General features: G+C 36.4%; 1 protein-coding gene across 20 annotated transcripts in view; it reads right to left on the reverse strand.

Annotated features, from left to right (window-relative positions):
- Positions 1-16,395, reverse strand: part of ppfia2 (PTPRF interacting protein alpha 2) — a 159,047-nt gene that overhangs the window by 113,656 nt on the left and 28,996 nt on the right. For 18 of the 20 annotated variants that reach the window (XR_006250735.1, XM_043237619.1, XM_043237620.1 and 15 more), the window contains one exon: positions 6,613-6,870. Coding sequence is in view for 19 of the 20 variants with exons in the window: in XM_043237624.1 (XP_043093559.1) it covers positions 6,613-6,870 (258 nt within the window). In the remaining variant the exon portion in view is untranslated. Of the gene's footprint in view, positions 1-6,612; positions 6,871-16,207 lie in introns of all 20 variants that reach the window. The other 2 variants (XM_043237621.1, XM_043237618.1) reach the window with 2 other exon arrangements.

Below are 16,395 nucleotides of genomic sequence, written 5' to 3' on the forward strand. Positions count from 1 at the left end.
AATTCTCGATAGATAGAACTGAATCCCGGTTTAATATTTAGTTTCAATCAGAAAAGTTTCAAATTCTGAACGCAAAAATTACTTACACAACACAAGAGAAACAAAACATAACACAATGAAATTAGCAAAACAACTCAATTTAAGTTTATTAGTATAACTCTTTTAACTACACAAATCTTCGCAAAGCAGCTTCACGCAAACTTTCTTAGGCTTCTACGTTATATTTAGGAGTAGGTTATTAGTGGTGACTATGAAAGCAATGTACAGTAAAAAAAAAAAAACTAAAAACATGCAGTGTGAACAGTGTGAACACTTAAGTGCAATGATTACATCTTGCAAAATTTGGTAGTTTTATAAATTAGGATCATCTGAGGTCTTCACAACAGGACAGAAACAAGATGCAACATTAACATGACATAATGAAAACAAGTACCTCAATGTCTTTAAAGATTTAGTTTCTGCATTTTTGCCTTATGAGACAGATCAGAGCTGACAGGAAGCGAAGTGGGAGAGAGATGGGGGCGGGATCGGGAAAGGTTCGCCATCAGGATTCGAACTCGGGACAACGGTAGAGCAACGTAGAACTGTATGTAGGCACGCTTCCCATAATGCTTAATCTCGATGTCATAAAGTGACAGAGTTTCAAAAAGGAACATCCACATCTTAAAAAGTACATCCAATGTATACAAAATAAAGGTTCTCTATTGGCATCTATGGTTTCATAAGGAACCATGGGATCTTTCCATTGTAAAAACCAAAAATGGTTCTTAAGCTTATTAAAAAGAAACACAAGGCTTGGGCAGATTAATGTGAACACCTGGGAACTAGGCACTTATTAAGTTGTTTTTCCACCATCTGCTTCCAACCTTCTTAGAACAGACTTGCATACAACTTTCGACTTTCTCGGGTGAAACGGTGTCCACCGGAACATCTGCAAACTCCTTTAAATATGATGGAGGAGGAAATCAGCTTCTCACACTTCTCTCCGAAACTGGCTACGATGGTTGGACAATATTCAAGTTATGGGATTTTTCTGACCAGGGCAGATGTCGAACTTCATTTCGGTGCTCTGTCTATTTTTCACGATCGTAACACCATCTATTTTACAGTTGTACACTGCTGTCTGTGATTTAACGTTTTAGCCACTGCAGCCTTTTCAAGGATGCAGGCTTTGTGAAGTGTTCTGAGGGCTTGGTTTTTGTGGAATACGAGGGATTGTTGCCATTTCACTTAAGTGTTGTTCTCACTCCTTTTTAGTGTTGCCTTGTTCGACATTCCCTATTATTCACTTTCGATTTTCGCTGACTGTTTCATGAAGACTCTTGTTATCAAAACATCTAAAAACTGGGTTATATCTTCTATCTAAATGAGAACTCAGGAGTTACCCTTTTTGGAAAGCCAGAAAATATAAATATTATTATAGTATATAGTATGATATTCATCTTAGAATTCACATAAAATAAACTGTTTCGCGAAGTAACCAAGTATGGCTTTTCAATTAAATCAATGTGAAAAAAACAAGTCCAGAAAATGCGTACCGCTTTATCTGTGAGTTCAAATGTATTTAAAAAAAACTGTACTTATCATATTCATTCTTCTGTTTAAATAAAATGCATTTAGCACATGAACTGACATTTCGACGCAAAGCAGATATTAAAACATGCCATGGACATTATGCATTCAGGCCAACACGGTCACTCGCAAAGAGCGAAAACCTTCGAGGAAAACCTGCTCCCACAGACAGTTCCAGAGGGATGAGTAGCTGGAGGGTAATCAGGCAGAGTCTAATGAATGAACAATTGATTTTTTTTTCTTTGTTTGGTTTTACTGGACAATAAAGGGTACCGATAGGTGATCTAAGTTTGGTTCTTTCTTTCTCCCTCTTTAAACTTGCTGACCTAGACTTAAAGGTGGCATTGATGTGTGCGCACCACTTTGGTCTGATGAGTAAGCAGAACTGAACCGCACAGACAGAGGACATGAGTCTAAAAGAGCATCATGGGGCATGAAAACAGGAGAAACTAGACAGCTGTTCAACCCCAGCAGCAAAAATACCCTTACAGGGATCTTAAAGAGATAGGTCAACCTATATATATATATATATATATATATATATATATATATATATATATATATATATATATATATATATATATATATATATATATATATATATATATATTTTTTTGCTTGAATTAAATGGACTATTAGGAAAGGTAGGGCAAGTTGTGTTAATTACAGACTGATTATATATTTTTTCTAATTTATTTTCACATTTCTCAACTTAATTTGTTACTGTTTTTGTTGTTCAAGTGTTATTAATAGGCATACACGATACTGGATTTTTCCAATACCCAAAATGGTGATATTTTTCTAACTAATTTGTCCTGATAGCTGATGCCAACACCAATATATTTCCCTTTGTTCTCCTGTGCAGGGATTCTGAACAAACTATTTTTAATTCTGGTTAGTTTTTAACAAAGACTTATTTGTTAGAAATAAATAAACAATAATTAAATTATTTTATAATGTGAGTACACTTAAAGCTTTGAAAATGTTTATGAATCAACTATAAATCTTTTTTCTAGACAGATGCAGTCTTTAAAAAGATTTTTTAATAAAAAAAAAAAGTATTACACTAAGAAATAAATCTATATTTAAAATTATTTAATTTACAAATGTCATTGTGTTTTTTTTTAATTAATGCAAGCTTTAACTTTTAACTTTTAATTGGACCAGTGGCAATGTTTAAAGCCATTATTGGCCAATTTTCGATGTTGTTGCGATAATATTGTGCATTTTTTTGCAATTATTAATATCAATTATTATTAATAACACCTAATTAATGCAGTTATCATTATGGCAAAAATCTGAAAAACTGGGTTTGGCATTTTTAAACATGCAAACGCATACAAACAAAAATAAAACTGGGTAAAAAAAAGGTAAATAAAGGCAAGCTATAATTTTACTTTAATTGCCAAATGTGTAAATACACAACGTTTCCCCACTAAAGCACAGCCAGTAGATTGGGCAGTTACTTAAAAGGGCCAATCAATAGTAATGATTGTGTTTTAGTGTAATGCAGACTATAAATGACCTGAGCTTTAGTGTTGCTGTTAATGCTGCAATGATGAAGATGACTCTTTGGTTAAACGAAATGGTATTTAAAAGTTGTTTCCCTTTTCGTGGTTAGTTGTGAGTTGTTGCTGTGAAAAGGGACATACGATATTACGATATAATCACAGTCTGAGCCCGAGGGTATCTTGGGGGTGGCTACGATTCAGATCTTTTTCGTTTTGAATGCTAAAGGTGTGCACGCTATAGAGAGAGAAAGAGGTATCGGCTTTTTTATCAGGCAGCCAATAGCTACCATCATGTGGCTAAAACCAGGCCACTTCCTCTCCGCATCACTCCACCTTCCGTCTACTTCCTCCCCACTTTCCTGTCTCTCCTCCTCTTCTTCTACAGCCGAGTTCACCCTGCAGCGATAATTCAGCCTATTTCATCTCCCTGCTCATCAGAGCCCAGATTTAAAGCACAGTCTAAACCGCGAGCCCAAACCTCAGACGCTGTCAAGCGCTAAAGGAGGTCAAAGTGTTGTTTCAGAAATGTTCCACACGTCTGCTCGCTGTGGATCACGTTCAGACAACCTGTTTACCTTACCATCTACAAAACAATACTGTGTAGAGGAAGCAACGTGTCGCTTTGTTGTGTTTTTCATGTTCACACATTTCCAAACTTAAGTCCCAGTTTTTAAAAAGCAGGTGAAACATCTTACTAAACCTAAAACTACAAACAAATCACAAAATCCTTACATTTATTTATTTTTAGTAAGTAAATATTAATGTTGTTAATTGTACCACATAGTGGCTGGATATTACAATTAGATTTTTACTGTTATTTTGCTACAATAATATAATATAATCATGCATGCATAATATAATATAATATAATCAAGCATAATTATTATAACAATTATTGCTGTCAAATAATCACAATTATTCATATTCCAAAATAACAGGTTTAATCGTGTAATAATAATTTTTAATAATAATTGAATAATAATACATTTATAAAATAATTTAGATAATAAAACACTTTAGACTGGAGTAATGTCTGATGGATATTCAACATCACAGAAATAAGTGATATTTTAAAGTATATTAAAATAGAAACCCATTATTTTAAATGGTAAAAAATATTTGACAATATTACAGGAAAAAACTATATAAAAAAAAATTTAATCTTAATTAAAAATCTAAGTTTCCAAACTTTTGGCTGTTTATGTATCGTGAAAATATTTACATGTATATATTTATAGATATATGTATAAATATATTTAACATACAAACATGTTTTTCTTTTATATTGCAATTATTTCACATTTATTCTTCAAATGAATGTACGAACAACATATTTGTTTAATGGCACTTTTTTATGACCGAAGGCCAGTTTCCCATACAGATTTCCTTTTTTTTTTTTCTTTTATTCTTGATAAGCTGACATTCAAGCAGCTGGTTATTAGGTTGTATTGGTCTGTTATTGGCTTTAAGAGCTACACATCAGATCTTTTCTGACCCATTTCAGTCTCCACGAATGAACCGCTGAGTTGAGGCGTTCTTAATGAAACTCATATTTTGGACGCGATTAAATCGCGATCAATTGCCTGACAGCACTAATAAAAACTTTCTGACGCACTCATAATCAAGCCATTTTGTTCATTTTAATTCGCAAGTGAGCGCATTTTCAAACAGTTTGTAAACTACAGCAGCCTGATTATCGAACTGGTTGGCATTGTAATTAGTAAGCACAATTTGTCCAATCTGCTGCATTCGACTCGCAAACTGTTTGCTAATAAGAAACGTGGCATTGTCTTCATTTTAAAGGTGACTCGCATTGCCGCCTCTCAAGTGATTTCTCAACCGAATCGTCACAGCCGTGCTCGGAGAGGGCTCCGTGAGAACACAACGAGCTCAGATGAGGTGCAAGGAAGCCACCAATCAAAAAGCTCCATGAATAAACTGATATTTAGCTTATCAAACAAGCGAAAGCCCGCATTCATCACGCAATTTGAGTTAACTGCGCAAAGTGGCCGTTACAGACCTCTCCAAACAATCACTGTGAATGAAATCTATTTGGATGGCGTTTAACAAACATAAGCAGACACTGTTCGCGCTTTCTCAATTACGACAGCTCGTATTAAGGCGGCTTTCCTGCTGGCGCACATCTTCAGAACTGTTCCGCTAAAGAGCCTCGTAAAGCATTAGCGTGGAGCTGATGTGGCGAGGGATAATAAAGCGCTGCCACGCTAATTGACGGAGTGGTTTGCATGCGTGAAAGGTCTGGATGAGAGGAGTAACCTCTCGTTTAAAAATGCGATCAGTAAACAGCGCGCATGAGGCAATAAAAACCAATACACTGGTATTGATTAAATTATTCTAAAACGGCAAGAAATAACGTAAGCAGTTCACACGATTGGCGTTTCACGAATAGTGGATCTTCTATCCTCGGGTACTTACCGTCACGTCGTCCCGAAGCATCCTACTTTCTTTTGGAGAACGCAAAAGGGGATGTTTCGAAGAACGGCGATGATATCTTTTAGTAAACGAACGCAACGGCTGGAATCTGTTCCTAAACTCAAAAGGACCGTTCGCAAGAACACTTTGACGGCAGTTTCAAAATGTTTTGTCAGTATGAACCTTTAAAAGAAACCTGGCAAGGATGCTTAGCGAAGCGATGATGTTTATAACGTCATAAACGATTTCTATTTCAAATCATTTTCTGTCGTACTATTCAAAGAACACTAAAGGCAAATGCATCACAGTTTCGGCAAAAATATGAAGAAGCACATTTATAATAATAATAATAATAATAATCTTGCCGAGCACTACTTTAGCATATTCAAATTATTCCTGAAGGATCATCATCACGACACGTTTACATTTTTTTACATTTACTCTATCATGATTTTTTTTTTAATCTTACTCTCAAGTTTAAATACACTCAAGCAAATGCGAAAAAAAACAAAAAAACATCGTATCGTATTTCGGTTTTATCCCCAGCCCTAACAGACCCTAAAAGGGTATTGTTCATGACACTCAAATCGAAAACAAACCTCAGCGCTAAAAGCGTGTCTCCACCAGGACCAAGAGTGTCACTGAGAGGAAGTGAGAAGCACTAACACAACAACAACAAAAAAAAAACCCTTCTTTTATTCTCCGCCAGGACCACAGAGGCTTCTGGAAGGAGAACGGTAAGGACTTGTGACTAGAATTACTGACACACTTTTCCTTTGAGCGCCGAGCTAATCTGGGTTTAGTCGTGATTACGTAAGCCGTGGCTTTTTTTCCCCATGTCTCTGGGCAATAGTAGCGCCGCTCGGTGATTTTTAGTCCTCTTTGTCGGGAAGGAGACACTCGGACGCAGATTTTATTATCACCAGTTTCAGCTGCGGCAGTCGCACGTGGCCAGCTGTGACGTGCCCACATTTCCACCGTGGAAGAAATCACTGCAGCGCTCGGCCATGGAGCGGACTAAACGTATCTTATCAGTGTGAAATGATCATTCGAGAGGTGAACTTGTTAAGGTGGAGTGCGGGTGTAGCTGTGGTACCTGTGGCAGTGCGGAGCTGAGCTGCCGCTGCAGCGAGTCCCGGTCGTAGATGACGTCCTGCAGGTGCTGCTGGGCGAGGGCCAGGCTTTCTTGCGTCTCTCTCAGGGTGTCCAGCAGACGGTCTCTCTCGTCCAGCATGTTCACCATCAGCTGCTCAAAGTGCGAGTCGGGGTCAGAGGCGCTGCTCTGGGAGCCCCGCTGGCTCATCGCCGTGTCCTCGCTGATCGTGGGCATCACTTCGCACATCATCTTTACCTGCTGAAAGAGGACCGATGCTTAGGAATGCTTCTGAATCATACATTAAACACATTTGACTTGTCTTGACTAGGTTCTGAAAAGACGGTCCATTTTGAGACCAGTGTTAATAATACTCTTACACTGTAAACACATTTATTTGCTTATTTATACATTGCTTCAAAGATAAATGACTACGAGCTAAATTTGCGCAGCTTTTGTTTCTTGTAGGACATGGGGATTTGTCATTACGACTAGATTTGGACTTTTTTTTTTGTGTTATATAATATAATATAAAAAAATTATAATATAATAAATATACCGTAATGCAGAACGATGTTATTATTATTAATGTTTGTTTTGAAATCAGTTTTAATTAATACAAATGCAAATGAAAAGCAATGACAGCAATAATAATATAGATTATTGAATATTATTATACTATGGTATAGACAGCGTAAGCCATAGTAATTTTTAAGCTTTCATAAAAAAATAAATAAAATAAAAATGCACAAACTAATGAAAATATTGTCATCAAATAAACATCTTAAAAATTATAGAAATAACAGTAATTAATTGGGGTTTATATTAGTGCAACATATGTACACTATCAAAAGTTTTTTTTTAAGAAATTATATATTCAGCAGGGGTGCATTAAAAATGCCAAAGGTGACACAGTAAAGACGGCAGAGTAATAGACAATAAAAAATAAAAATAATAATAATAATAATAATAATAATAATAATAATAATAATTATATATATATATATATATATATATATATATATATATATATATATATATATATATAAAGGTTAAAAGTACATTTATATTTCAATTCATCTAAGAATCTACAAAGCATTATAGTTTCCACAAAAATATAAAGCATTGATAATATTGATACTGTTTGTAATAGATCATTTAACAAAAGACTAGAGTAATGACTGCTGAAAATTCAGTTAGCCATTATAATTTTAAAAAAATTATTTTAAATTGTTTCAATTTCACAATACTACCATTCAACTGCATTTTTAAACAAATAAATGTACCCTAAAGAAGAACAAGAGACGTCTTTCCCCAATTTCTTAACACTTGCACATGTACATAAACACACGGCTTTAGTCTGTCAGCCTGTGAAAGCCCCGGACCGCTCAGAGCGTCTGTGAGAAGACAGCGTGTAGACTGTATATACATAATGGTGAAGCGCGTCCGCTCCTGTTAGACTCAAAGTTGTCAGGATAGCGCTAGCTGTAGGGGAGACGAGCGTTAAAAACACGCCTGGGCTGTGATGATTCGGCTGAAGGAATCTCCTGGCAAGGACGGGATGCATTTATGTGCGTTTACAAAAACGGACGAACGGAAGAGTCTTGCCGAGTCGATCTGGTTTGTGTAAGCGTGTCGCTCCCGTTATTATTAACTACACAGAAACTCAATCTGTCCAAACAGCGGTGTGGAGTATGTGTGCGTTGTAAAGCGGTGATGTCAAGGGAGGGTGAGCTTCCAGCGCTCTAGATTTCATGTTTGTGCCGTTTACTGGACCAGAACGCATAATTTCCTCTGTTGCTTATGTAACACGGTGCTCTACAGCTGTGTTGTGCCGTGTCCTGCAGCACTGTGAGCCGGTGCAGACCACAAGCGCCACCTGTGCCGTTTGTCTCTGGTGCTTTATATATTACACCCTTACTGAGGACGCCAAAAAAACAAAAAGGATTTCCTCAAAAAAAAAAAAAAAAAAAAAAAAAAAAAAAACTAAGATAAAGTTTGTGGACGAATTTAAGTTGATACTTAAAGATAAAAACAGCTGATTTAGCTTTAAGAGCCCAACTAAAACCAGTTGATTTTGCCAAAAATTTGAAAAAGTATTAATATCACTAATCATTTTAAAATAGTACATTTTAGATTTAAAAAATATTATTATAGCATGTAGCATATATATATATATATATATATATATATATATATATATATTATTTTTTTTTTTACATTTTAATTTTAACTAAAATATTATTTTAGTTTTAGTACTTCAGCTTATTTCAGTTATAGCTGACAAGGCAACGTTTCTCATTTAAAATTTTAAGTTTGATTTTTATTATTTCAGCTTTATGTCAATGTTATGCCAATTAGCTTTCATTTCAGGTAACGAGCATATATAATATCATATGAAATAACGTAATATATAATCCGTCTCGTCTGTTCTTGAGATATGCTGATATAATGCGCTTTACCAAAAAGGAAAAGCGCAAAACTAATAACCGTTTCCTTACAAGATCATTCATTTTAATTCAAACACAATTTTTCCTCCCTATGGCATACAGATATACACGTGCTAAAAGTAATTGTCATTTTCCTAACAGAAGACATATGGCTTACAATCTGATATTTTTGGTGTTTACAGATAGCAGGCTTACAAGTCCGTCCTAATCAGTCTGTCTCTGGCACTGGGCCTGCAGACGCTACGTGAACAGGCTGTTAGCCAGAGTCCCGGCATCTCCCAGCTAGTCGCTAACTGCTAACTTTAGACCCGCAAACGCTCTGGGCTGCGGCCAGCTCTCCTGTCTCCAACCAAGCATAAGATAGAGAGCCCTGAAGCAGCCTGGAAAAGTCCGTTTTTTCCCCCTCCTGTTATAAATAAAGCTACAATTCAGAAGAGAAATTAATGTGTGAAGGTCTGTCACGAGTTAGACCTCAAACTTCCGCTGACTATCGCAAGGTTTGACAAATTCCTCTTAGATAATAGAAGATTATAGCAATAAGACTTCACCTAAACTGGCTGCTGCTCCAACGACAAAATATCTTTCTTTATGAAAAGTAAACATGCAACGATAACAGCTCTAGTCTAAAACAACTGCCACTGTTCTAACAATCTGCTTAAAATTTTATTGTATTTAATTATATATTTTTTTACTGGAACAATCTCCCTTTTGGGAAAGAAACACATGGCATTTACTGATTCTAAAGGAAGCAAGAAAAACAAAAAAGTCTTAAAGTTACGATATTTTATAGTAAAATAAATTAATATGTATTATAAAATAATATGAGTCAAAAGTTTTTTTAACAGTATGATTTATTTATTTTTTTTTAAAAAACTTTTTTTTTTTCTTCTGCTCACCAGGCTTGCATTTATTTGATCCAAAGTACAGCAAAAACAGCAAAAATGTTTAATACATTTACTATTTAAAATAACTGTTTTCTATTTGAATATTTTATAAAATGGAATTTATGCCTGTGATTTTAAATCTGAAATTTTAACAATTGCTCCCGTCAGACGCTTCAGAAATCATTCTGATATTCTAAATTGATGTTCATAAAAAAAACATGATTATTATTATTTTGTTAACAGTTGAGTAGATATTTTGCTGATCTTTAGATCTTCCTATTCATCAAACAAATTTACTAAACTGTTTTAAATAATAACAGTACTACTACTACTACTTATAATAATAATAATAATAATAATAATAATAATAATAATAGGTTTCTTGAGCAGCAAATCATCAATGAAAAGCATTTATTTTAAATAGTAGAAATACTTCACAATAATACTGTATTTTTGCTGTATTTTAGATTAAATAAATGCAGGCTTGGTGAGCAGAAAAAAATCTTCATTCCAAAAACTTTTGACTGGTATTGTTAGAACATACTATATACTAAATATATATTAAATACATTATATAAATATATATTAAATACTATACAATTATTACTTCAATTTACTTACAATCATTTTATTGCAATTATTTGCTGAGGTTCTATTAAATTTTTTTATTTTATTATATTTTTATATTTCAATGAACAATTGTTTTTTTAATATATTTTTTAACAATAACAACACCGGACATCGGCTCACTTTCCTTACGACTACGTAACGGCCGCCTACCGACTGTTCAGAAAATCCATAAGTGGTTAAACCGATGGAAAAAGGCCGACTAATTACAGAGTTAATAACTCGTCTACACTTTTAGTCACATACGAGTTAAAACTGAAGCTGAAACGACTGGAAATGATCTGTAAATGAGCCCTCATGCGTCTGGAAGCATCTTCTCATCTCTGCTGCAGGCGGTTATCGAGATATTGATAGCTGATCAATACAAAACAAATCACCGGCAATTCTTACCCTTGGCCCTTAGAGCTTTCTGGTCAGGAATGCAATTTTCAATTAAAAACGAGTGCGAAATAAGTAGTTGTCGAATCGCTAAAAACAAAGGGAGGCGGGAGGAAACCAAAAGGGGTTGTTTTTTTCGTGACATTTTGAGAAACATCCGGATATAGCAGAGAAGCGGGCAAGGAGAGAGAGAGAGAGACAAAGGAACTGGAATAGAAGCGACGTCTCAATGCCATATGCCAATCAATAAATTATTCATGTGGGACAGAGTCTGGGACTCCCTCTCAATCACTGCGCAAACACACACACACACACACACACACTTCTCCGTCTACAACAGGAAAAAAGACACTACATTAATTTTCACACAACACTCAGAGACAGACACCAGCTGCGACGTCACTATTTCACACGATAACAAAATGAGACGCCTTTTAGAAGGTATAGCTAGATATATAGTAACTATTTATAGTCATGCGTGGCTCTACTATGTAGTCGGTGGGCGATACTGATATGTGCTTACATCGGAACATAGGTACAACGCACTTATCGTGGTCGTAATGTATTGCGATACTTTTTGAGGTGGGATAGAGGTAAGGTTTGGCAGTCTGGGTAGGTTTAAGAGGGGGTTTAGGTGTAATCACAATCATAATTATAGAAATGAATAACAGATGCAATTGCATGCAGGCGTCTATGGTTTTTAAGCATGCAGCAATGTGATAAAATGAAATTGAGAAAAACGCTGGGAGTGACAACAAAGGAGCTCAAGTGATCTGTTTTCTATGCTGTAATCGAGTTAAATCATTTTTACGAACACAACAAGGACATTGTACTTATTTTATGCTGTCATTGGCCGTCGTCGCAGAAAGATGGCACAATCCTGCACAGAACGGCTCAATGACGTCGAGCAGATCCTTCCAAGATGGCGGACGCGTCTACCCGGAGCGGTCCAATGTCTACGATCTATACAGGATGTGTCTACTGTTCTCATTTGACCCCAAAAAAATCCAGTTTCAATTAATCGACAATGAAAGTGTGTGAGCATTCAGTGGCGACACAGAAGTAGCGTAATCGCTAATCGTGTGAATTCTCTGTAGAACGGGAAGAGGTCTCAATTTTTGTCGAAGCTGCAGAAAATGCCAGGTGCTGAAGTTTACAGGCGCGTGTTCCTACATGCTCCAAATTAAAAAAAAAAAATTGATGAATAAAACACCAAACAAATGTAAACAACTGCATCTTAAGCTTGTGAACTATAGGAAGCTCCGGGGAGTAAGGGAGAAAGGAAGAAAGAAAGAATGACGCAGCAGGATTGAAAGAGGGGAAGAGAAAAACCATTACAGGCATCTTAAGTGAAGAATCCCCATCTATATTTCATAACACCAAACAGCCACTAACATCAGACATCAGCAGCGAGGCTGGCAAGACTTCAACTGCAGAATGATCCAGAGTTCAACTTCAGCTTACTAGATACATAACAATATTCAATGAACATAAAGAACAATGGAATCCTATGTCCCTTACGGGCAATAATTGCTTCTGGTAGGATTACTTTGGACTGATCCAACAGGGTCAGTAACGGTTTGGTTTTTATATCGCTCAAGGGATCTATGACCTTAGTGGGACCTCAGAGTGTAATTACGCTATGTTTTGATCAACCTGGTCTCAAAAAAAAATATGTACCTGTGCACGTTTTGCCACAGTTTCAAAGAGAAATATCCACTGAGTGGCGCTAAAACACAGATTCTATAGACGAAGCCTGGCACAGTTATTTGTCACGTTGACATAGATATGTATCGCGGAGTTTGAGAATTGAAATATCCGTGGATGATAGTGTTAACAAATGCAAAACTGATATAAAAACTAATTTGCCGACGCTACCGTGCCAACTGTATAGTTACACGGGATTCGATCCAGAGCTCCTCGTCTCTCAAGTACATCTCTGTCCTCCATGATCTACAGAACAAACCTTCCGTCTACGAAAACCCATAGATAACAGTTTTTCTAATCTCCCATCATATTAATATTGTTTTTCAATCACAGCATGATGGTCTTCAAGTAACTTTGTGAAAATGATTCTTTATTAAACCAAAACTCTTAATACGCATTTGCGTTTTAATGCCTCTAGTGTTAATTTTTTTAGGAATCTGCAGTGATAAGTACTTGTTGGTATCACATATACACATACGTATACATAATGTGTCTACTGTACTCATTTGACAAAAATATCCTGTTATATATATATACGTATCGTATCTCAAATAATTTCTTTATAATTGGTTAATGAGCAAACAGCGCCAAATAATGCACTAATGGACTTTACCGAGCTGAAAGTAGAGGGTTTGTGAGCAGTGATGGTCCAAGCGTGTGGACTGGACTGAATAAATGAACAAAGGAATGCCAATTATTGACTATTAATACATAGCAGCTCACGCTTTCACGAAAGGTCAAGGGCAGAGATTTTTTTTTTTTTCGAGGATATTTGGTATAACATCCTGCAGTGAAATTTAAAGCAGACGGGCGCAGGCCCAAGACTGCTCAATGGCACAATTGGTTGGAGAGTGCTGCACGCTGTATTTTAAACCCACATTTCAATCGGAGTATTGAGTGGAGCACAAGGCGATGCCCAGAGTAAAAGCCCCACTGATGACAACAAGAGCGATCATATTCCACACACACCGGCTGAATGAATGGATGGATGGCTGAGGAGGGGAGGGAGAGAGAGAGAGAGAGAGAGGGGTACAGATTGAAGGGAAAGGGAGGGCTGAGGTGAGCGGGTTCAATGAAGTCTGTGGATTCTGTAGTGATACGAGGCAGGTCAAGAATAATACAACTGCACCAACCACAAAAACTACGATGCTGCGTTTCATTTACAGCAGGGTCTAAAAATTCATCTTTTTTTTATAAATGCAATTTAATTTGTGAGAATTTTAAAATGTCCAAGTATTTGGTTTGTACTAGACAACCTCAAACTGTATTAACTCCACAGGTTTCTTCATACGGTCACATCCGTCTCACATTTGCTTTCAGTTGTTTAGTGACTTGCATGATCTTAAACATAATAAAAAGTGATTTATGTATATTATTTCCTTGAATTAAATACATAACATGTGATCTTCTCGGTCACACTTTATATTAGGTGGCTTTAATTACTATGTGCTTGCATCAAAATATAAGTACAATGTACTGATTGTGGTCATATTGTATTGCAAAACACAATTAAAGTGAAAGGGAAGGGTCTACAGTGTAAATATAATGTAATTTCAGAAATTAATTAGATATTAATTAGTAATTACATATAGGTATTTTTTTTTTTAAGTAATGTAAAAACATGCATGTACATAATAAACGCACTGTACCAAATGATTCATTTAAATTTAAGTGCATAGTAGTAAAGGTCACCTAATATAAAGTGGGACCATATCTCTCTCTCTCTCTCTCTCCCTCTCTCTCTCTCTTCATTTTTGTTTATTCAAAGATTCAAATTATATTTTTAATACCAGATTTTCAACAGTTGTCTTACACTGGACTCCACTTAGTTTTCACTTATTTTATGGCATAGCTTATGATTATTCACAGAACAAGTACAGTTTTATTTGATTAAATGTGTTTTGCATTACTTGTAGATTTAAATGATATTTTACATCCCAAATCTCAAACTAGACCCCACTGAGTGTTTTTAAAAATTCTCATTCATTTCAAGCCAGTATGATTATTTATTTATTTAACATTTAATTAGATTTTAAATATCAGCTCAGACTGGACTCCACTGTGTGCTCTTAAAATTTCTTATGACATTATAATATATATACAATATTTATAATAATAATAAATAAAAAGTATTACTCTAGTTTAATATTATACACACACACACATATATATATATATATATATATATATATATATATATATATATATATATATATATATATATATATATATATACACACACATACACATATACATATATACACACACACACACACACACATATATATATATAAATAATCTCAGATTTTTCAACAGTGGTCTTAAGCTAGACTGGACACTGTAATGTTTCACTGCCATAAACTAGACTCAACCTGTGCCCTGTGCACATTCAGTGGTGTGAAAAAGATCCTTTCCACCACACACCCCTTACCAAGGTCACACAAACCAGCTGTACATTTGATCAAACACAGTGGAAATGGCTGAGGTAGCCTTTACACACCAGCACAACCAACAGGGTCAGTGGGACATCCTATTCTCGGCCTCTCTGTCTACAGCATGGACTGGACCACTAGAGGCAGGAACACTAGTGTGAACACCACAATCCTCCATCAGCAGGATGCAATCATGGCTGCCAAGTTAAATGTTTAGGGTCCACAAAGTAGAAAAAAATGACTTCATTTAAGGTTGGAAAGCTCTACGTTTGGCTACACCCATTTCATTTTTTTTTTTTACTAGAAAATATTATAAACTTGTACAGTCACACAATTGCCTTAATAAAAATGAAACATGATGTGATCGAATGCCTTGTCGATTTTAGCACGATACTGCCTGCGAAACATTACACATTGGGTTTGAGCGGCATCTCAATAAAACGTGGCAATTGATTCTTGAAATTTTAAATGAAAGCTTCCTGCTGGAATCCTTCAAACATGCTTTGTTTGACTGAACAGCCAAGCGCGGTCCATCACACGCTCCTCCGGCACATGTGAATAAGATCCATTACCGCCGGACCACAGGACGAGTGGGACACGCGGGGACCATTCCCGTGACATGCCTGCTACACCTCACAAACCGGCACCTTATAGTGAGCTCATCTCTTTCAAAACAGCCTATTCTGCTGCTCCGACTCTAATTGGAGAGAATCCTCAACCATTGTCTCAAGCGCATTACATCATGCCTGTCTTTGCCTCTCTCTCTCTCTCTCTCCCTCCCTCCTCTCTCTTTCCTTTCTCTCTGTCAGTGTCTTCCATTGATCTATGCACCTTTTCCCCGTATGACATATGAGAGATTATCATCAGTTCCCAAGAATACGCATGCATGCGTGCATGCATTCATTCATTCATTCGTGCAGTCATTCATTCACTCGCTCACTCATTCATTGATCTCCGTTACTACAGCGATGCCTTTCGCATCTGCTGGAAGTTTCCTTTCGCTAAAGAAGCATTTCCGAATCACCTTGAGAACGGTGCGCAAGGAACGCAAGGATCTCGACAAGTCGGACCCAATGACTGTTGCACTGTGTATATCGTGCGCGGCTCGTCTTATACTCACTGTTCGCCGCGCGGTATCAATGACAGCTGCAATCTGAGCGTGAGCGCACAGCTGCTCCAATCATCCGATTCACTACAAGGAAGCTTCACTGGCCAAAATCAGCGCTGCTCCGGCGAAACCCGCGTGAACGTCCACCGCTGGCATCCTCAGAAACGCGACGCTGTCCCGTATATCGATGACATTTTGAT

This window comes from Puntigrus tetrazona, chromosome 4 (genome assembly GCF_018831695.1).
Source record: "Puntigrus tetrazona isolate hp1 chromosome 4, ASM1883169v1, whole genome shotgun sequence".
NCBI classification, from domain to species: Eukaryota; Metazoa; Chordata; class Actinopteri; order Cypriniformes; family Cyprinidae; genus Puntigrus; species Puntigrus tetrazona.